General features: G+C 46.2%; 1 protein-coding gene across 2 annotated transcripts in view; it reads left to right on the forward strand.

Annotated features, from left to right (window-relative positions):
- The window catches only part of Clpb (caseinolytic mitochondrial matrix peptidase chaperone subunit B), a 132,563-nt gene extending 113,075 nt beyond the window's left edge, over window positions 1-19,488 (forward strand). Inside the window, exons 12-17 of one of the 2 annotated variants that reach the window (XM_032893088.1) lie at window positions 6,267-6,423; window positions 6,976-7,049; window positions 7,191-7,310; window positions 7,493-7,597; window positions 8,401-8,631; window positions 19,365-19,488. In XM_032893088.1, the coding sequence (XP_032748979.1) occupies window positions 6,267-6,423; window positions 6,976-7,049; window positions 7,191-7,310; window positions 7,493-7,597; window positions 8,401-8,631; window positions 19,365-19,460 (783 nt within the window). In that variant the 3' untranslated portion in view covers window positions 19,461-19,488. Of the gene's footprint in view, window positions 1-6,266; window positions 6,424-6,975; window positions 7,050-7,190; window positions 7,311-7,492; window positions 7,598-8,400; window positions 8,632-13,442; window positions 15,265-19,364 lie in introns of those variants that run through there. The other variant, XM_032893089.1, reaches the window with a different exon arrangement.
- Window positions 19,489-23,682: the final 4,194 nt, after the last annotated feature.

Raw genomic sequence — 23,682 nt, forward strand, 5'->3', positions numbered from 1 at the left:
CAGCTAGACTTCGTGGCCTCCCATGCTGCCTTGTAGAGATGTACCAGGGTGAGGGGTGAGGGATACAAGAATTTAGTTCTACCCCTGCTCCTAATTGGCTTTTTTGATCTTAGCAAGCCCATCTCTAGACATCAAAGTGGAAGTGACAAACAAGGACATATCATTTTATTATATGGTGTTTGGCCTGCATATGTGTCTGTGTGACATGTGTGTGGTGCCCAAAGAGACCAGAAGAGGCCATCAGATCCCCAGGGCTGGAGTTATAGATGGTAACTACCATGTGGGTGCTAGAAATCAAACCTAGGTCCTCTCAACTGCAAGCCTCTCCCGGCCTGCACTAACTCATTTTAAATGCAAGCCACATCATTACTGATGAAATGGTATTACCGGGGCTCAGAGTGCCCATCTCTTGACAAGTTGGACAATCCCCCCACTGGTCAAGGTAGGCTGTAAAGAAGAAGTTATTTTTCTCTGTCCATTTGATATCTACCTCTAGGAAAGATTTAACAGAAGGGGCTAGGAGAGATGGCTCAGCAGTTATGGGCACTGGCTGCTCTTCCAGAGTACCCAGGTTCAATTCCAGCACCCACATGGCAGCTTGCAGCTGTCTGTAACTCCAAGATCTGACATACATGCAGGCTAAATACCAATGCCCATAAAATCAAAATATAAAAGATTGAGCAGACATCATTGCTGGTCACTGTAATAGTCAAGAAGAAGTCAGCTCATTTTTTTTTACAAAGGAAAAGACCCAAGTTCCAAGGTATAAATGGTAACCACACAGCTGCAGAACTTCATGTAAAACACAGGATTAGAGTGTGGAGACACATCACTTCTCGGCCTTTTGGCTAAGATCAAGTGTAGAGTGTGGAGACACGTGGTCCCAGAGCCAGCTCTCCTCTACACCTTGTCTCCTTGAACCTGAGTGGTCCTTAGCCTCAAGCAGAGAATAGCCTCTACCTGTTCTGCCCTTCCAGAATGTGAGGACCAGGGGCTGAGTGGAGATGAGGACCTCTTCTCTGCTGTGCTAGCTAGCACCATGTGCCAGGTAGGATTTGGCCCACTTTTGTCTTTGTCTCCTCCAGTTTTGGGAAAGTGAAGATTTGTTTTGCTTCCCATGTCAAATGAGGCACAGGGAGAGGCTCTCCCAGAGCAAGTAAAAATGTAGGCACCAAGTTGCAGGATCCAAACGTCCACTAGCTACAAGCCTTCCTAGCAGGCCCAGGGTTTTTTGCCTTTTCTCCAGGTGTGCTGCCATCTTCCCAGCTTGCTGGCTTGCAGAAGAAAAGGCCTGTCCTGCAGAGCTGCCCACATTCAGTCATGCCTGTGTTCTGAGCTTCCCACTCTGGGCCTCTTGGTAAAATTCAGGGGCTCACCACACCCACCCCTACCTACTGAGCTACCTAGGAAGCAGGTAGAATGGATAGGGATAAGAACTGCAGATTTGCACTTTGTGTGCTACCATGCACCGTTCTAAGAAACCCACATGAATCAATTCATCCCATCCTCAGAGTAACACTGAGTTAAAGGTGATTAAACTGGAGGCCATTCCAAAGCTTTGGGGGCATCTAGAGCCAGAAGAGGCCAGTCTTCAAGGAAGCACTCAAGGGAAAGCTGGTTTAGAGAGGTGAGCCTGTCTGGCCTCTGGCCTTTCTGCAGATTCCTATGGTGACCTCCTCAGCCCCAAGAGAAGTAAGGCAGCTGCTGACACTCTATCCACTGGAGCACACTAATGGCCTCACATTAAAGCCAGTATCCCCTGTCCTGTCACACAGTTCCACTGAAGACCTTCAGGAAGCTGACGCTAATTCCTCCCTGCAGCGCACAGCCCAGTCTGCTAGTTTGTGAAGCTCTTGATCCCACTGACCAAAGCCGCAGTCTGAGTTTACTCAGTGTGATTTAAGCATAGGTCTTGTTGAGGATGGGCTCTTGGACTGGTGCACTCCAGCCATTCCCCAAGTTGGAAAATGCTTGGCTGACTCAACTGCAAATTCTTATTTTACCTGCTTGCTTGCTTGCTTGCTTGCTTGTTTTGATTTTTGAGACAGAGCTTTTCTGTGTAACCCCTGTAAGCTTTGGAATGGCCTCCAGTTTAATCACCTTTAACTCAGTGTTACTCTGAGGATGGGATGAATTGATTCATGTGGGTTTCTTAGAACGGTGCGTGGTAGCACACAAAGTGCAAATCTGCAGTTCTCATCCCTCTCCATTCTACCTGCTTCCTAGGTAGCTCAGTAGGTAGGGGTGGGTGGGGTCCATAGCCGAGCCCCTGAATCTCACCAAGAGGTCCAGAGTGGGAAGCTCAGAACACAGGCATGACTGAATTGGAACTCTATGTAGACCAGGCTAGCCTCAAAATCACAGACCCACCTGCTTCTGTCTCCAGAGTGCCAAGTTTAAAGGTATGCACCACCATGTGCTTACAAGGCAGACGCAGAGGGTTGGAAGAACACTGACACCAGGGCTCCAGGGTCTACGGCTCTTTACCAGGGCTCTCATTCAGAAAGTAGGAGCAGAGCAGTACAGATGAGATGGCCAATGAGACAGCCAGGCAGAGGGCCCAGAGCATGTTACGGTCCTGGGTTCCATCCTTGGTGCAACACACACACCCCAAATAATATTTAAAACAGGCAAAGAATAGAGATTTATCTTATAGTAAGGAATATTTGAAAGACCTTTAAGCAACAAGGTCAGATTTTCACTTTACAAAGATCCTGAAGGCAGGTGTGCAAAGGAGGGGCCTAACAGGAGATCCAGTGAGGAGTCAACTGAAGAATCCACCTGTAGCTGCAGCAGGCTGGTCCAAAGCAAGTTTCATGAACCCTAGACATTGTTTTTGAGGAGGAGAGGTATTGCCACCATAAGCAGTGTCCAGCCTGAGTAATGACGCGGCTGAGCCATGGACTGAAGCAAGGAAATCTGCAGGCCAAGCAGCAGATGCAGATGGGGAGGAGCGTGCCCCGGGCACTGCTGAGAGTGTAGTGTCTGTGGACCCACTCAGAGATGCAGATGGGGAGGAGCGTGCCCCGGGCACTGCTGAGAGTGTAGTGTCTGTGGACCCACTCAGAGAGGCTCCAGTTTAGGCATATTTAGGAATAGTGTGGCCAAAAGTCACATGCATTAGCCTGCAGATCCAGCATGGACCAGAGAGGTTCAAGGAGGAGTTACCATAGCGATGGGCTCTACAGTGTAACGCATGTGATTATTCCTGAGGCAGAAGGGGGCACAGCCTGTGTGTCACTGATGAGCTGAGTGGACAGGGCCTCTGAGGAAAGAAAGTAACAAATGCAGCAGTTATAAAGGCACGCAATCCAGAGTTTGGGGTGACAGAAGTCCCTGGACCCTGCCAGGCCTGACCTCCCAATCCTGCATGGAGAAAATCAAGAACTCTCTAGGTGTCACCAAAGTACCATGAACACTGGGGTCATCTCCAGGAAAGAGCCTATAGCCCAATGTAAAGTCCCAAGAAAAACCTGGACCCTCGGGCACTACTCTTCAAAAACTCATAAGGATTCTAACCCTAAGTACTGGCAGGGCTGATGGGTAGCTCATAAGCCTAGGCTGAGATTTGTACTCCAGCCAGTATAACTGACAAGGACAGTTCTGTCTTTGTGATACATCTTAATTGTCAAGAAAACTGAGATGTGGATGTTGAGAGTCCCTGTTGGGATCAGTTGTGTAGTACACCTGCTCCTCTAGCCCACATTGAACTGTCCTAAGGCCCAGTTAGGAACAGAGCTTTGGTCTCTCCCACTGAAATTGCTATGACCAGGGCAGCAGTGCATGAACCCAATCCTCAGGGATTCGCTCAGGGGGCCATTGTGGAACACATAGTGCCATATGCACGTGCTTGGGTCATGTGACAGGAGCACCCAGACTTGACTCCAAGTTCAAGCTGTCCCCCCACTGATTTGGTTGTGTTAGAGCCAGTTAGCAAAACAAAGAGCTGGGGGAGTAACAGCTCAAGAGCTGAGCCTTCCTCCCTTTTCCCACCCCAAACCAGGGACAGCATGGTGACCAACTCCAAAATGTGGAGTGCTATGCTGCCTTAGAATAATGCTTTCGCATAGGCCAAGAGCCAGACAAAAGAAGCCTAGTAACAATGCCCAACCTCGGGTTCTTGTCAGCACATGGACTTTCGAGGCACAGACTAACCCTGACTGAGCCAGTATCATCCGGTATAAACATGGTGACAGGTTTAAACTGGGGTAGAAGCCAACATGGTTCAGTGATCTGTCCCCAGGGCCATGTTTTCTAGCTCTGACTTTCCTCAGACAACCCCAGGCAGGGATTCTCTCCCTCTCCATCACTCCTGTCTCTGGTAAGGAGGAAAGGATAAAGAGTATAAATTAAATTTGGCCTAGAAAAAAAGCCAGGTACAATGAGGTACCCTTGGGATGCTCTCTAGCCTGGTGCAGAGGGCAAGGCGTAGCTCTGGGATCAGGTTGTCTCTGTTGTCCTGTATTCTAGCTACGAGACTATAAACATGCAGCCAGTCTCTGAGCTTGAGTTCTCTGTGGTTGCAAAGATTCAAGCAGTCAGCAAGTGAGTGCTGGACACCTAGGCCAGCCACTGGCCCCAGACACTGAGCAGCCTGGCCTATACCCAGGGTTCCATTTTGGAGATGGATGGAGGAAGCACTGTGGTGACAGAATGCGCCATGCCATGTGCACCTGCCAACCCATTGGTTCTCTCACTTTTTTCTTTTTTTGGTTCTTTTTTTCGGAGCTGGGGACCGAACCCAGGGCCTTGCGCTTCCTAGGCAAGCGCTCTACCACTGAGCTAAATCCCCAACCCCAACCCATTGGTTCTCTCAATGAGACCTTGCTCACTACTGTCACACTGTCCATTGTTGGTGCACACACGACCTTGAGGCTTGCTCTATGCCTGGGGCTGGACTCCCTTGGCTCCCTTACTTTAAGAACACTATACGTACTCTTCTGTTTCTGCCATTCCTTTTCCTATTTTGTCTGCAGGAGGGATGCTTCCTCAGTGTCACCTCTGGAAAGCACTCAATATTCTAAGAAAACATCCTAAAGTGTTTAAAGAAGGAACCTTGCCATCCACCCCTCTTTGCCAGGATGAAGAATGTCTCCAAAGATAGATAGGCTGGGCATAGTGGCACACACCTATAATCCAGCACTAAGGAAGCGGAGGCAGGAGGATCTAGAGTTCAAGAGCTACATAATAAGTATGAAGCTAGGCTGGCCTACATGAGACCCTGTCTCAGAAGTAAGTAGGTGGGTAGGTAGGTAAGTTAGGTGGGTAGGTAGGTAGATAAGTTAGGTAGGTAGGTAGGTAAGTTAGGTAGGTAGGTAAGTTAGGTGGGTAGGTAGGTAAGTTAGTTAGGTAGGTAGGTAGGTAGGTAGGTAAGTTAGGTAGGTAGGTAGGTAGGTAAGGTTAGGTAGGTAGGTAGGTAAGTTAGGTAGGTAGGTAGGTAAGTTAGGTAGGTAGGTAGGTAGGTAGGTAGGTAGGTGGGTGGGTGAGTGGGTGGATGGGTGGGTAAGTAAACAAGCAAGCTAGAAAGACAATGGCCCAGTGGTTAAAAGTGCTTCTTACAGTTCAAGCCTGGCAGCCATATCATGTGGCTTACAGCCTACACCTATAATAATTATATATATATAATTCAAGAAAAGAAAAATATCTGTGCATAGTGGTATAAGCCTTGAATCCCAACACTTGAGAGGCAGAAGCAAGTTGATCTTTGTGAGTTTGTGGCCAACCTGGTCTCTATAGTCCCAGCTACATAATGAAACCTTGTCTTTTTGAAAAAAAACAAGATGTAGAAGTGAGTGCTGCTGTCTGACTTTATAAGATATTCTAGGCCACAGGAATAACAGCTGTCTGACCATTTGCCCAGATGGTTTCATAAACACTAGTGACAACTTCTGGTCCTCCTAATCACCCTCTAAGGCATCCTCCCCTGCATGCCTATAGTAGCCCAGGCCTCCCTTACCATCGTCATGGTTTTATGGTTTCACTGACTCTCTAGAGCCAGGATCATGAAAAGGCTCCAGGAGGAGTCCCAGCGCAGAGTAGGCCTCTAAAGGAAGTGTGTTTGGTGGGAAATCAGACTGGCCTGGAAGCCCCTGGCATGCTAGGTGTCCTGAGGTTCCAAAAGCAGGTCCACATCACATGGAGGAGTCTGTCAGTGAAGCTGTTGTTCTTAAGATGTAAGTCCCATGCCAGAGAGCAGAGCAGCCGTCTGATGGGGTTTGCCAGGTACCAACTTCCTAAACATTCCCTCCCTCCCTCATCCTTACCAGGGCCGCCTGACAGATGGCAAGGGGAAGACCATTGACTGCAAGGATGCCATCTTCATCATGACTTCCAATGTAGCCAGTGATGAGATCGCCCAGCATGCATTGCAACTGAGACAGGAAGCTTTGGAGATGAGCCGAAATCGAATAGCTGAAAACCTTGGTATGATGTTTGGCCTGGGCTGTTTCAGGGAGGTCATCTGACATACCTAGAGGCAGAAATGGCGTTGAGATCCTTAGAGCAGAAAGCAGGCATTGTACCAGAGGGCAAGGGCAAGAGAGTGGGCCCCTCCCTCTGTAAAGCCCAGGTCTTCTGGTTTACAGGAGGGCTTCAGACTCTGGGGAGATACCAGGTCAGAAATTATGGAAGTGGGCAAGGCCTCACATGAGGTTCTCGGAGATGACAGCAGAGAGAGACTGCATCTGCCTTTCTCCTCAGGATGAGCCCTGGAGCCTCTTTGCTAAGTCAGCGCTCAGGCCTTCATCCTGAATATTCTCTCAAATAACTCCCTCCGAAGTTTGTGGCTTGAAGTATCTATGAGCCAAAGGGCCTCAGAAGTGCCTAGTTATTGAGGAGGTCAATCCAAATTTAGCCCAGGGACCTTAGACTGTGGCTGCATGTACTCTACAGAAGCCCATGACTCTTCCACAGAGCCAACACAGCCCAGCGTTCCCTGAGGGTGGTGGGTAAGTACTGTATGGTCTGTCTTTCCAGGGGATGTCCAGATTAGTGACAAGATCACCATCTCAAAGAACTTCAAAGAGAATGTGATCCGACCCATCCTGAAAGTGAGTTTTTCTTTTGACCTCCTGTGGGGGTTTGAGAACCAGGAACCACACTTGAAATACGGAAGTCCCTGTCTTCACCATTGGTCCAGAAACTTTCCTGCCCACCATCACTGACACCTCCCCCTTATCCTGGCTCTGCAGGCTCACTTCCGGAGAGACGAGTTTCTGGGAAGGATCAATGAGATTGTCTACTTCCTCCCTTTCTGCCACTCGGAGCTCATCCAGCTGGTCAACAAGGAACTGAACTTCTGGGCCAAGAGAGTAAGAGACGTGACTGCCCATGGGTGGGGATAAGATACTTGGAACTCAAAGAATGACCCCAAGGTGACAATAAGGACAGTGGTCCAGGGGGCACAGTCTCTCAAGGCCCCCTTGGACCAGTGTGCCTAGAGCTGGAAGGTACTGGGCCACACACAGACAGTCCTCTCTCTGACCCACTTCAGGCCAAGCAGAGACACAACATCACACTACTGTGGGACCGCGAGGTGGCAGACGTGTTGGTTGATGGCTACAACGTCCACTATGGTGCCCGCTCCATTAAGCATGAGGTGAGCACAGAAACCTGAGACAAACATGGAACCTGTATACCTTCTTCCCAGTGCCCATAGACCTAACTTTCAGCTCAGCCAGTCTCCCTGTAGCTTAGCTGCTAGAATTAATCCATACCAACAGGAGTCCTTCAGAACTAAAAAAAGATGATCAGTTAAATCTGAGTGGTGGGGACAGGGCTTTGGAGAGATGCCTTACTGCTTAAGAACACTGGCTGCTCTTCCAGAGAACCCAGGTTGGATTCCCAGCACCCACATGGCAACTCACAACTGTCTGTAACTCCTGGTGATCTGACACCCTCACAGAGATACATACAGTTAAAATACCAATGTACATTTTAAAAATAAAAACCTATGGGGAATGGGGGAGGGAACTGTAAGGGACTGGGAGGAGAGGAGGGCAAGAGTGATCAGGATGTAAAGTGAATAAAGAAAGTTTAAAAAATCATCTGTAGGGGTTGGGGATTTAGGCTCAGTGGTAGAGCGCTTGCCTAGGGAAGCATAAGGCCCTGGGTTCGGGTCCCCAGCTCCAAAAAAAAAAAGAAAAAAAAACATCTGTAAGTTTTATTGTATGTGTGAACCCTCATTAGAAGAACCTAGGCTGAGAGCCTCAGAAACTACCATTATGAAGCCTTTAGCAGTAACCTGTGAGCTTGTTGCCATTAAGCCCAATTTGCAAGTAAGGACTGAGGCGTCAAGGTTCTGACTTGCCCAAACACATGACAGGGGCCAGCTCCTGGCTCAAGCCACAGGGCAGGTGCAGGCCAAGGCAGTAATGGCCACGTCATCTTCCACCACTGCAGGTAGAGCGCCGTGTGGTAAACCAGCTGGCGGCAGCCTATGAGCAGGACCTGCTACCAGGGGGCTGCACCCTGCGTATCACTGTGGAGGACTCAGACAAGCAGCTCCTCAAGAGCCCTGAGCTGCCCTCGCCCCAGGCTGAAAAGCGTCCGCCTACACTGCGACTGGAGATCATTGATAAGGACAGCAAGACCCACAAACTGGACATCCAGGCACCACTCCACCCCGAGAAGGTGTGCTACACCATCTAGCATCCACCTGCCTGTCTGTGCCCTGAACATCTAATAAAGGCCCCTTGCTGTGGCATGGCAACCAATCCACCTGGCCCTCATGCCTAGCACCCTCTCCTGCCTTCCTTGGTCGTGAGGTTCATAGTCTGTTACTCCAAGGCAAAGAACAGGAAGCCTGGTCTGCACTTCAGTGTGGACTCCATTCCATGTGCTCACTCAGAGCAGTGGTGCCACCTCTACTTGTGCTGATGCAGTTCACCCCCAGGATGGCCCCATGGGCATGGGGGAAGGCAGAGCCCCAAGCACAGGTGGCTCTGCAGTTAATCTCCAGTGACCTCTTTCCCATGCCCTGCAACTGTCAGAGTCAAGCCTAATGGCACCCATAGATCTGACTGGTTCCTCTTCCTGCCGTCCTCTGGGGTGGGGCCATGGTCCCGGGTGAGCAGACGCAGCCCTGAGATGGGGCTCATTCAGCAGACAGGCAATACAGATAATGGGAAGGGACACGGGAGCAAGGCTGGGGTCAGGCTCCACGCAGGTGGACCTGGATCTGCCTCAGCCCTGTCTCTTAACTGCTGTCCCAGCCAGGTGAGCCAGTTAGGTGACTCTGTGGCATGGTACACCCATGGCAAACAACAGGACAATGTGTTCCAGCCCAGCTGGGCAGGACACAGCAAGACCTGGGAAGTCACTCTGCATCATCTATAGAGGCCACCAACAGTTGCCACTACAGGATTGAGTAGAACCCTCCTGTGTGTTAGCTAGCCTGTCGAGATGTTAGAGATGAAGGCGGTGGCATGAGTCATAGAATGTGGTGGTCACAAGATGGTCATAGCTCTGGGTGACACCACCTTGCCCTTCAGAGGCAGCCTGCTGCTCACTACCTCAATAATTGTATTCTCTCTTTACTTTTTACTTTGAAATTGTTTAGGCTTACAGAAAATAATGGGAAAAAAAGTAAAACTCTTAGAGCTTTAACTCAACCTCTCATGTAGCACAGCATAGAACCCTCTGTCTGGCCAAGGCCATGTGTATGTCCTCCTTGTTCTTCTGTGACGTGACGTGTTGAAGAGTCCAAGCCGGTTCTTTTGTAGAATATCCTTCAGTTGCAATCTAACTGACGCTTTCACTGATAAGACTGGGGGCCTGTGTTTTTGACAAGATATCCACAGAAGTCAGTGCCCTGCCGCCTCCTTTCCAGCGCCGGGCACTGTTAGCTATGACCCTGAAGCTCGAGCTGTCTGTAAAAAGGTTCTCTACTGTAACACTAATACTGTAGTATTAGACCTTGGCTAGCATGCATGAGGGCCTGGGTTGATTCCCAGTGCCACAAAAATAAATAAGTGTATAAATAAATATAATTTTCCCCTGGAACTGAAAGCAAGCCAGACTACTGGCTTATACCTGGACTCCCAACAATTGGGAGGTTGAGATAGAATTGTCACAAGTTTGAGGCTACCTTTTGCTGCATACTGAGTTCCAGACCAACCTAGGCTACATAGTAAAACCCTGTCTCCAAGGGTCAGGCAGGTACATCTCTATAAATTCATGACTAACCTGGTCTACAGTGAGCGGCAGGCCAACCAGGGCTGCATAGTGAGGCCCTAATCCCTTAACATGGCCAAGCGGGTTATGGCACTTGGTGCTCAGTCTGGTGAGTTCAATTCCTTGAACTCATACAAAGATGGAAGGAGAGAACCAACCTCAAAAAAAAAAAAAAAATGGTCCTCTTGACCACACCTGTGGTGGCATGAGCGCCCACCCCCATCCATACACAGACGCATACATGTGAGTAATAATACATGTTTAAACGTAATGATAATGTTCTGGGAAGATACTTAAAGCTGTTTAAATATCACGTGCTTAGAATTTTTCTTAGTGTCCATCTCAGCTGAGACATTTTACTGTTGAATTTGCTGTTACTTATGAAGATTTTATTGTTTCTCATTCATCTGTATTTAACAATTGGTATTCTGTTCCAAAGCTTTTACCTCATTCCCTTGTTCAATAGTGTATGCTCATTTATTCTGTTGGTTGTAGTACAGTAGGAAGCGTGTTGCTCAGTGAGCCCCGCATGACTGAGGCGAGCTCCTTCAGCCTTGACGTTGTTTGCACCTTCACGTTCTGGCCCACTCACAGCCTACAAACCACAGCTCCCATTTCTCCATGGCATTCCTGTTTCCTTTTATCATATGAACCAGTGGGTTCTTGATGCTTTAAAGAATTATGTGCATGAGTACATGTCTGTGCACCATATGTGTGCAGTGCCTCTGGAGGCCAGAAGAGGGCGCTGATACCCTAGAACTAGAGTTACAGACAATATTGTGCTGCCATGTAAGTGTCGGATTAGAACCTGGGTCCACTGAGACCAGTGAGTGCTCTTAACCACTGGGTCATCTCCAGTACATGTTGTGGCCTTCTTAAAACCTCACTATCCTTTTCTGCTTCTTCCTCACCTGTTTGTTCCTTTCTTTTCCTTTGTTTGTCATAGAGCAGTGGTTCTCAGCCTGTGGGTAACAACTCCTTTAGGGGTCAAACAACTCTTTCACAGGGCTCATCTAGGACCATCAGAAAGCACAGAGATTTACATTGATTCACAGCAATAGCAAAATTACTGTTATGAAGTAGCAACAAAAATAATTTTGTGTTGGGGTCAGCACTGTATAAAAGGGTCGCAGTGTTAGGAAGGTTGAAAAGCACTGTGCTAGAGACTCCTAAGTCAGTCAGTGCCCATCCCCTAGACCTCATTCCTATTGGATCCTCAGCTGTGGTCAGGGACAGCTGGCATCTAACTCAAAACTAGACCATTTTATGACTGAAAAACCCTCCCGATTGTAGGATGGGAGACAGAATAGATCCTTGGGCTCTGAGGAACTTGGGTTTTCACTCCCTTTAAGAGGCCAGACCCCGTTGGTTGTGCTTGACTTGTCCAGTGCCTGAGTCCCTTCCTGGGCTTTGCTCGACATGCTTGGATCACTTGTTCTGGTATCGGTCTTTGTCACTAGAACACAAGCTCCAGGAGGACATGCTTACCGTCTGGCTTAATATTCACAGAGCCTGCCGTAGTCCAGCATGTAACAGATGCTCCAGAATATTTAGACAGGGACGCCCTAGGGCAGGACAGACTTGTTTATTTGCTCTGTATACTTAGACTTGTTAGGACATGTAGCCAGGAGGTTGAGAACTGCACAAGCAGAGCAAGGTGACAGCAGGCTACCTATGTAGGGCCCTGTCATACCTGGCTATGGTGCAAAAGAGAAATGGCTGAGCAGGATGTGCACAAACCTATTCCCTGCAAGTCAGGATGGGGCCTCTGGCAGGAGGAGTTTAAGGTATGTGGTGATTATTTCAGATTCAGAGTGAAAAACACTGCCTCAGGGGCTGAATTGATGGTTTGGTAGTGTAGAGTGCCGACTGCTCTTAGAGAGGATCTAGAGCCAGTTCCCAGCACCCACGGGGCAGCTCACAGCCCTCTGTAACAACAGTTCCAGGGGATCCAGGGCCTCCTGGCCTCTGGGCTCCTGCATTCGTGGTACACCTGATATACAGATAGCTGTAGGAAGATCAAACACAAACACAGTAAATAAAAAATGTTAATGATGCTCCTAAACCTCAAGATTATCTTAAGAAAAATCTCAAGAAATGGACAGAAAATATACAATAAAAGCTGAGCTTTAGGAGAAAAAAGATTTTTTAAAAAATTAGAAGTGGTGACCCACTCTTAGAATCCCAGCTTTGTGGAGGCTGAAGCAGGCTGCTCTCTATGGATCAGCTAAAAGTGTAAGTTAAAGGGGTAAGGTTTGCTGAAGCTGCCAAGGGAAAAGGGAGTCAAGAAAAGGCCAAAAATGAAAATACAAGATAAGGAGTAGGAAGTTACAGATAGTTCTGAGAGGAATTTCACAGCAACAAATAGGAAAATGGCAAATGACGGTTTTCTAGAAAACACTGAAGATGTAGTTTGATTGTGTTGTAGTAGAGGGTGTAAGTTAACCACAGAGCAATTGTTTAACCTGTGTGAGGTTAAACATCACCACCACCCCCAAAAAATAACAAAAACTGGTTTGGTTTTTGGTGGCTGTGGACTTTTTGAGTATTTTTATTTTTTGAGATAGGATCTTTTGTGTAGAACAGGCTGGCCTTAAATCCACATAGGTCCACCTGCCTCTGCCCCCCACCACCGCCAAAAGAAGCATTTTAGCTAAACTCGTGTGTGCTCATGTTGTGGGGAGAGTGTGCGCAAAGGTCAGGGGTCAGCCTCAGGTATGTTCTGGGTAGCCATTCACCTTGGGTATTCTGTTAGTGCATCATACTTTATTAGTATTATCACATCTTTTTTAGTTTGTGTGTGGAGATGGGGAGGGCGTGTGTGCCATGCATGCATATGGAGGTCTTGGAGCCAGGGCACCTTTACCTGCTAAGCCATCCACTGGCTCATAGCGTGTGAGACAGGATTGCACTGGGTTGGAGGCTGAGCTAGCAACTCCCTTGCTGGTGCTGGGGTTACAAGCGAGCACACATGAGCTTTTCATGTAGGTACTCATGTAGCAGGCCCTTTACCAATTAAGCCGTCTCCCCACCCCCATAGTTAAACTTTAGAATTGAAATATAAAAATATATATATATATATATATTTCAGTTGGTTTCAGCGTGACATGTCACCTGGGAAAACAGTCTCAATTAAGGAACAGCCTCCATTTGGTTGGCTGGTGGGCAAGAATGTAGGCATTTTTAACTGCCCAGTGTAACTTTTAATTTTTTTTTTTTCAAATCATATTTTTACTGATGGTTCTTAAACGCTTTCACCTCCCTTGTAGCCCACCACCCAGCAGAAGTAGTGGAAAGAAAGGATTCTGGGGGAAGTGGACCTGTTTAGAAAAGGTTCTTTGGAGCAGCTCTCATCTGCATTGTCAGGAAATCAGCAGTCAGTTCACAGGTCAGCAGTGGCAGCTCGATGCGCTCGCAAACACTTCCCAGATCAGATACACCAGCAGTCCAGTTCTGAAGTGTCGGGATAGCAACCATGAATCAGCAGTGGTAGCAGTACCTAGCAGAGACAGCCAGGCCTCAGCCTCAGCACACGTCAGCCGGAGGGACCAGGAGGGACACCAGAAGGTCTTGGCTGTGCTTCTCACAGCAAAGTGAAGATCTGTGGCGATGCAAGAGACTAAGAAGTGTTTAGCTTTGTAAGCAAGCTCAGCCTCCTCACTGTTGAGTCCTTTGTATGCTTCCTTCAAACATCACATGTCCTCCACGGGTCTGGCCTCAACGTGCGCATCCTTCTCAGCTGACATCACTGCCAATCAGCCAGACTCCGTGGAAGCAGAAAGAAACTGACACACCACCAGAAGTTTTTTGGTGCATTTTTTCTCTATGGAGTCCCAACAAATGGAGCTCAACTACTCAATGTAAGGCAAACCAATACATGCGTGTCATTAGCGAAGAATGACACATCACATGTCTTTATCACGTCTTCATCAGTTCCTGATGGCTTCCCTCAGTGGACATCTGTATGCAAAGAGCCATGAACTCTACTCACCCAAGCTGCTTTTGTTTAGTGTTTCATCCGAACACAGAAAAGTAACTACAACGATATAGAGCAAACTAGAATACACCTGTGTGTGTGTGTGTGTGTGTGTGTGTGTGTGTGTGTGATATGTGTAGATACACACATGTAGCCATCACTGCCCCCCCAATATTAAAGGATGAATTCTAAATGCATTAGAACAATCTAAAAAAAAATCTGTTTTAGTGATACGTTCTTATAAAAATAGCACTTGGAGATAGCTGTAGGAGGATCAAGAGTTCAGAGTCATCCTCAGTTACAAGTTCAAGGCCAGCCTGAACTATATGAGTCTTTGTCTTTTGAAAAGGTGGTGGTGGGGTCCATAGTAGCTCATTCTTGTAATCCCAACACTGGGAAGGTGGAGGCTGGAGGACCATCCCTGAATAGTGACTGTGAGGTCAACTTGATCTACATGAGACCCTATGGAGTGAATGAATAAATTACACTCAGACTTGATAAGACTGATCCAAGAAATCATCTGTGTCACCTCTGACTATATGTACAAGTTCCACTAAGTTGAACTGTAGACACTGATCTCACAGCTGCGACCAGCGTCAGCAATACCATCAACTCAGCAAACGCTAGCTAATCCTCTGGAAGGAGAATAGCTGATCCACCTTTACAATTACTATTGAAGAGAATGCCCCCATTTTTAGAAAATATAAAGACAACTTGGGATCTTAGTTTGCCGTGTACACTGAAGAGGAGAAGCTGCAGTTACTGTTGGAAATCTGCAGGAAAATGTACAGAGATTATACTGTTTTTGCAACTTTTCTTTTAAGTTTACAATAACTTAAAGTTTTTAAGTGAAAGATAAAATATGTATCCGTGTATGATGAGTTCAAGAAAAAATATTTGTATATGATAGATCACTAAAATACTACTAAGTGTTTAACTTATAAATGCTCTCTCTCAAGGCTGAAGCTAGGGGAGAATACCAAATGGGAACAAATTTTGGAAAGTAAATGATCTTGTTCTGATATACAATTGTGTATTTAGAAAACCCAGAACTTATTAGCATTAAAGATATTTGGTGAGTGACTAAATAAAAGCTTAATGTACCAAAAAACCTCTTTATTGTACATTGTATTGGTTACTTTTTTGTTGCTGAGATAAAATACCTCAAGCAGGGCAGCTGCACAGACACTACTCTCTATACTGTGAGAATCTACTTTCTTATTGATAACTCCGAGTTATTACTATGTTTCATCTGAGCTGCTCTTAACTCCAATTGACCAACCCTCGAGGCCATGTTCTCTTGACTCCTAATCCATGGCGACTTCTCCTTCCTCCTCCTGCACTCTTCTCCCCCCACCCCCCTTGTTGTTGTTCTCCAACCCCAAGCTGATGAAACCTAACCCCACCTACGTCTCTTCTTCCCAGCTATTGGCTGTTGGCATCTTTATTTACCAATCAAAAATAACTTGGGGGCAGGATCACTTAGTGTTTTATATGAGGACTCTCTCTGGGCAGCCAGCCTTGGGATCCAATATTAGCATTAGAATACAAGTAGCATTAGGCCAACCCACTACCTGAGTCCATCACCATCACTGCCAGGAATGGTGAAAGGAGGCAGGCGTTGGCACCCACTGGAGGTGAGGGGTCACATCTTCAACCATAAGCAGGAAGCAGAGGATGAACTTGGGATGATGAGAGGCTTTTAAACCTCAGACTATGTCCCCAGTGATGCATTTCCTTCAACAAGGCCACACCAAGTATTCAGATTATCTAGAAAATAGGGACATGTCATCCTGGCCACCACAATCAGTTACAAGTGATGAGAACAGGAAATGTTCTCAGTTGCATTGGACAGGTGGGTGTATTACTCAGGCATTCACAGACCACGGCAAAAGGGGGAGGCAGCTAGGCATCTGAGGGACACGTTTTGAACCATGTTAGTGTGCTACCCATTCAATATAAAGTCATGAAACTTCACAAGAGGACAAGAAGCTGCACAAGATGTGAAAACAGCTGGACATGTAGCTCAGCTGGAGATGCGACTGCTTGGCATGTGTGGGTCCCTGGGCTGTCGTCAGCTCCAGGATGAACAAGTTCTGGGCTACACTGGGCTTCGGAGTCAGATCCTGTCACCCAAAAATATTTTTTAGATGGAGATAAAAATCAGGCTGATTCTTGTCACAGAGGTAGCCTGCAGCAGTTAAAATTTGCAAACCTTGGAGAGGAGAAAGTCTGACTTCTGAGCTCCCACATTTATTAGATTAAATTGTCCCGTTTTAATTTTTAAAAAAAGACAAAGCAGGGGGAGATTTTGTCCTATTTGAAGGAAGGAAAAAAGACAACAGAAGCTGTCTCTGAAATGTATAGTACCAAGTCCACCTAAGACCTTTTGGTTTTGGTTTTGGTTTTGAGAAGTAGCCCTGATTAGCCTTGTGAACTTATTTCATAGCCCAGGGTGTCCTCAAACTTGAAATAGTACTGCTCCTAGCTCAACTTTCCCTATGCTGGGATCCTTTTAATTTTTTTATTATATGTATGAATGTTTTGCCTGCATGTATGTATGTGCTCCACATGCAAGCCTTGTGCTCACAGAAGCAGAATAAAGTATCAGGTCCACTGGGATTAAGGTTGCAGAAGATTGTGTGCTGCCTTGTGGGTGATGGAACTTGAACCTGGGTCTTCTGCAAGGACAGTAAACATTTAGTCCCTGAACCATCTCTTCAGGCCTAATTTTGGGATTTTAAGCATGCACCACCATGCCTAGTTAGTAAAAATCTTAATAGCTGACTTTAAGGTTCTCATAGAACCCCCCCCCCCAAAAAAATGGATAGTTTAAAACTGTGAACAAAGTATAAATATCAGGGTAGGTATTTATAAAGTGCCTGTCTAGCATGAATAAAGCCTTGGATTTGACCTCCAACACACTCATACACACATGCACACACATACACACACACAAACGCACACGCAAATGTGCACAGGAGTTCAAGGTAACACATGCTTGTAATCCCAGTAGCCAAGAAGCTGAGGCAGGAAGTCAACATCTCCTATGAACTCTGATGCCTGAAATCCTCAACAAAAGACTAGCAAATCAAATTCAGTAGCACATTAGAAGGATCACATGATGTCAAAAGCAGGATTTCTCCCTGGAGTGCAAGAGTAACTCAGGAGAAGAATCTGTCAGTGCACTACACCACACTGACAGGGTAGAGGGGACAAATCCACATGAACCTCTTACTTCCAATAGAAAAAGAACTGACGAAATGTAATGATTTCTCTTGATGTTAAAAAAAAGTTTGAGGGGTTGGGGATTTAGCTCAGTGGTAGAGCGCTTGCCTAGCAAGCGCAAGGCCCTGGGTTCGGTCCCCAGCTCTGAAAAAAAAAAAAAAAAAAAAAAAAAAGTTTGAAGAAAAAAATATGGAGTCTGGAGATGTGGCTCAGTAGTTAGGAGCACCTCTGGCTCTACCAGAGGACCAAGGTTCAGTTTGCAGCGCCTATGTGGCAGCTTACGGCTGTCTGTCACTCCTGTTCTAGGGGATCTGACTCCCTCTTCTGGTCTTCACGGGCACCAGGCACAAATGGGATACAAACACATACCTGCATGCACACACACATAAATGTATCAATATATAATATATTCATAAAGAATTAAAGAGTATGGAGATCCAAGTTCAGTTCCCCAATGCCCAGGTTGGATATTTCACAATCACTTGTCTATAATTCCAGCTTCAGGAATCCAGCAATTCAAAATAAAAGATTTTTAAAGAAGGAAGGAGGGAAAAAGAGAAGATGGCCATTTTAAGGGCTGGAGACATAGTTAATGTTAGTGCACTGGCTTAGAGTGTATGAGATGTCAGTATCCTGAATCCCTAGCACCAATAAACCAACCATCAATTAATCAATTAATCAGTTGCCTGCCAGAGCAGATCCAATGCTTCTTCAGACTGCATGTTCTCTGCCCCTGCCATTGTCCTCAGACAGCAGACTCCAGCTCACATGGTGTTTCTAGGCCTCCAGCCTCTGACTGGGCTTCTTCATTGGTCCTTTTTGCTCTGAGGCTTCCAAATTCCTCAGCCACACAGCTACTGGTTTTCCTAGATCTCTGGCTTGCAGATGGCTGTTGTGGGACTATCCAGCCTCTGATTGTGTAAGTCAATCTAATAAGCCCCCTTTATAATTATATATCGATTCTATTGGCTCTTCTCCTCTATTACAGTAACCATAGCAACAGTAAACGCTATATCCAAATCCAGTCTTCACTATGTTTCCTAATTTTCCCACTCTGCTAGTCAGCAAAGGGCCATACCCATATCTAGACATAATTACTGTTACGGCATCTCTACCCACAAACGGTGTCCCATGTTAAATCAAAAAATAGGAATTACAATTCAAAAGGATAAAAATAATATTGGAACAACTGGATATCCATGTGCAAAGAAATAAACTTGATCTGTTTCTTACAACATACACAAAAATCAACACAACACAGATGAAAGGCCTGAGTGTAAGATTGAAGCTGTAGCTGTGTGGGGTTGGCACATGCCTTTACCCCCATGCTCAGGAGGCAGAGGCAGACAGATCTCTGTTTTTCTGAGTTTGAGGGCAGCCTGGTCTACAGATTGAGTTTCAGAATAGCCAGGATTACACAGAGAAACCCTGTCTCAGAAAAACAAAAACAAAACCAACAACAACAAAGGAAGAGTATTAGTATTTTTCCAGGACTTGTTGGCCAACCAGGCTAGTACATGTTGTAGTATGAAACCCTGTCTCAAAAATGAGGCAGAGTGCAGCAATTAAGAAATACAGCTGACGGGGTTGGGGATTTAGCTCAGTGGTAGAGCGCTTGCCTAGGGAAGCGCAAGGCCCTGGGTTGGTCCCCAGCTCCGGAAAAAAAAAAAAAAAAAAAGAAATACAGCTGACATCACCTTCAGGCCTTCATAAGCACCTACATACACACTGGTGTCTTGAATGCCTCTCATGGGCTCAGATGTTTGGTCCCCAGTTGGTGGAACTGTTTGGGAAGGATTAGAAGGTGTAGCCTTGTTAAAGGAGGTGTGTCCGCTGAGGTATCAAAAGCCCATGACAGTCCATATTCCTAACATGCCCTGTTCTCTCTCTCTCGCTCTCGCTCTCGCTCTCGCTCTCGCTCGCTCTCTCTCCCTTCCTCCTTCCTCCCTCCCTCCTTCCCTCCTTCTTCCTCCAACCTGAAGAGCAGGACATAAACTCACAGCTACTGTTCCCATGCCATTCTGTCCTGCTGCCACAGTTCCACCATGATGGTCATGGATTCACCCTCTGGAACTGTAAGTAAGCCCCCAGTATATATGTCATGGTATTTCTTCACAGCAATAGAAAAGTAACTAAGACACACACTCAAATACAAAGCTATATACACAAAGGTACAGAAAGACATGCAAGGACAACCACCACCTACAAAAATGTACTACAACATCACGATGCCTGAGAGAAATGTAAATCAAATCCAAAATCAAAACCGAAATGCAAATGATGTAACGAATATAATCCTATTCACACTCATTAAGAAAACTCTAATATTTAAAGTAAACCATAAAAAATAACCATTGAAAAGAATCTAGACCTTGGGCTCTATCCTCTTGCTCCTAATCCTCTCTCTCCATCACCCATCCCCGTCCACATGCTCATGGTGGGCCTCTACTCCTCCTCTCTCTCTCTATCTCTCTGCCTTTCTCTGTCTCTACCCTTTCAACCCCCCATGCCCTGAATAAACTCTATTCTATACTAAAAAAAAAATAATCTAGACATTGAAATCCTAATTATTACTGGTGGAGATGTAAGAGAGTGCAGGCGTTCAAACGAAAACTTCTACATGACTTAGAACATCAGGTCTTAGAAACAATCCACAAGCTTATTAACTGACCAAAGTACAGAGTGTAGCATATCTGTGTCATGAGTACTATGCACACATAGTGGACACATGCTACAACTCATGCTGGGTGAAAGAAAGCGGACACAGAAGAGGGCATATTCCAGGATTCCATTTGTATAAAACACCCAGAAGAGACACAGAGGGTGGGTTAGTGGTTGCCAGGTGCCAGCAAATGGGAAGAATGAGAAGCAGTAGCTAACGGATGTAGGAACTTCTGGATCTATGTAGAAATATTGTCCTGCCACACGGTGAACGCAGGAAATAATTTTAAGTAATGGTGGTGCTTTGAACAAAAACAGCCCCATGGGGAGTGACTTTTAGGGGGTGTGGCCTTGTAGAAGGAAGTGTGTCATGGAGGGGCTGGGCTTTGAGGTCTCAGATGCTTAAGCCAGACCTAGTGTTTTAGTCTCATCCAGATGCAGCACTCTCAACTACCTCTCCATCGCCATGAGTGCCTGGACACTGCCAAGCTTCCCCTCCATGGCTGTGATGGACTAAACCTCTCAAGCTGTAAGCCAGTTGCAATTAAATGTTTTCCATTGTAAGAGTTAACATGGTCATGGGGTCTCTTCACAGCAATAGAAACCAGGGGCCAGGGGCCTGGCCTTTCAACTCAGAGAGCACTGCCGCCTCTGCTGCCCAGGTGCTACGATTAAAGGTTTGTGCCACCACCAATGGCCAGTGGGATACATTTTAGAGTGGCCTAAACGGCAAGTGCTTGTGTTTGTATGTATATGTATGTGAACCATAATTGTTGAAAGATGTAGTTTTCATGACCTTAGACTAGGCCAGCGATGTCTTAGATATGAATATCAAAAGCATGGAGGCAGGTTCTCCCACCAGCCACACGATCCTGCTGAGTCTTCTCCTCCTCTTCTGTCTCCCTCTTTCTCTCTCTGATCGTGACTAGAGCTAAGCATGTGTTTCTGGAACTTTGGACCACCTTGCTCCTTTCCTAAAGTCCCCCTCCCTCGCACAGGCTGCCCAGTCACCCGTGGCTGACTCCATGCCAGCTTGACTCCATTGCTGTAGCATTTATGTCTCTTCCCCATTCTCCTCCTACAGGCAGCCCTGAGATTTACACTTTGCCTACCCTGGGGCTTATCTTTTAAATGCTAATAAAATTGTCTCAAGCTTTGGAGTAAAATGAAAGGAGGAGGAAGAGGAGAAGGAAGAGGAGGAAGAGGAGGGGAAGGGGGAGAATGGAGGGGCTGGAGAGATGGCTCAGTGGTTAAGAGCACTGACTGCTCTTCCAGAGGTCCTGAGTTCAAATCCCACCAACCACATGGTGGCTCACAACCATCTGTAATGGGATCTGATGCCCTCTTCTGGTGTGTCTGAGGACACTAGAGTGTATTCATATACATAAAATAAATTAATCTTTAAAAAAGAAGGAGGAGGAGGGAGAGGAGGAAGAGGAGATGTCAAGGATATGTGGTGTAGCTCGTTGGTAGAGTGATTTTGCACAAAGCCTGGGTTTGATATAAATGGGCACAGGGGTGCTTTCCTGTGATCACAGCACTGAGGCGGAGGGAAGAGGATCAGAAGTTCAAGGTCATCCTCTAAACAGTGGTCCTCAGCCTTCCTGACACCGCAACCCTTTCATACAGTCCCTTATGTTGTGGTGACCCCAACCACAAACTTATTTTGTTACTACTTCATAACTATAATTTTGCTGCTGTTAGTAAATGTCTGACATGCAGAATATCTGATTTGTCAGCCCTGTGAAAGGATTATTCGACCACCACAAAGGACTCCCCAAAGTCTTGACCCACAGTTTGAGAACTGATACTCTTCAACACAGTGAGGCCAAACAGCCTGTGCTACAAGAAAATATAAACACACACACACACACACACACACACACACACACACACACACACACACTTTTTTTTTAAGGAAAGAAATTAGATTTCATCAAAATTTAAAAATTTGGACCACAGAGAATAGTCACCAATTAAGAGTGGGGGGGGGGCTGGAGAGATGGTTCAGTGGTTAATAGCACTGGCTGTTCTTCCAGAGGTCCTGAGTTCAAATCCCAGCAACCACATACATGGTGGCTCACAACCATCTGCAATGGGATCTGATGCCCTCTTCTGGTGTGTCTGAAGACAGTGACAATGTACTCATATACACAAAATAAATAAATCTTAAAAAAAAAAATAAAAGAAGGGTTGGGGATTTAGCTCAGTGGTAGGCGCCCTGGGTTGGTCCTCAGCTCCGAAAAAAAAGAAAAAAAAAAAAAAAAAAAAAAAAAAAGGGGGGGGGCGCTGGAGAGATGGCTCAGTGGTTAAGAGCACTGACTGCTCTTCCAGAGGTCCTGAGTTCAAATCCCAGCAACCACATGGTGGCTCACAACCATCTGTAATGGGATCTGATGCCCTTTTTGGTTGTGTCTGAAGACAGCGACACTGTACTCATTTAAAGTAAATAAATCTTTAAAAAATAAAAAATAAATAAAGTGGTGGCTGCTCTTCAGTTCAATTCCTAGCAACATCAGGTGGCTCATAAACACCTGTAAACACCAGTTCCAGGGGATCTGACGCCCTCTTCTGGACTCTTTAAATACCTGAACACACATGTCATAAATCTATACACACACATACAAATACACATACTCATTTGTAAAGAATTCTCTCCAAGACAGTAGGAGTGTAGTTCAGTTGGCAGAGTGCCTGCCTTGTCTAGGCAGCATAAGACCATTTCTCAAAATATTAAATAAAAGACAGCCTTATGAAGAAAGTGAGCCTGTATAACAAAGACACGCGCTCCACTATGTTCATCGCAGCCTTATTTATAATAACCAGAAGCTGGAAAGAACCCAGATGCCCTTCAACAGAGGAATGGATACAGAAAATGTGGTACATCTATACAATGGAATACTACTCAGCTATCAAAAACAGTGTCTTCATCAAATTCATAGATAAATGGATGGAACTGGAAAATATCATCCTGAGTGAGGTAACCCAATCACAGAAAAACACACATGGTATGCACTCATTGATAAGTGGCTATTAGCCCAAATGCTCGAATTACCCTAGATGCACAGAACACATGAAACTCAAGAAGGATGACCAAAATGCAAATGCTTCACTCCTTCTTTAAAAGGGGAACAAAAATATCCATAGGAGATAGGGAGGCAAAGTTTAGAGCAGAGACTGAAGGAACAGCCATTCAGAGCCTGCCCCACATGTGGCCCATATATGTACAACCACCAAAACTAGATAAGATGGATGAAGCTAAGAAGTGTAGGCTGACAGGAACCGGATATAGCTCTCCTGAGAGACACAGCCAGAACATGTCAAATACAGAGGCAAATGCTAGCAGCAAACCACTGAACTGAGAACGGGACCCCCATTGAAGGAATCAGAGAAAGGACTGAAAGAGCTTGAAGGGGCTGGAGATCCCATATGAACAACAATGCCAACCAATCAGAGTTTCCAGGGACTAAGCCACTACCCAAAGATGATATATGGACTGACCCTAGGCTCCAACTGCATAGGTAGCAGAGGATGGCCTTGTTGGGACACCAGTGGTTCTGCCAAGGTTGGACCCCCAGTGTAGGGGATTGTTAGGGGGAAGTGGTAATGGGGGGTGGATGGGGTGGGAAACACTCTTATAGAAT

Source organism: Rattus rattus, chromosome 2, assembly GCF_011064425.1.
Source record: "Rattus rattus isolate New Zealand chromosome 2, Rrattus_CSIRO_v1, whole genome shotgun sequence".
NCBI lineage: Eukaryota > Metazoa > Chordata > Mammalia > Rodentia > Muridae > Rattus > Rattus rattus.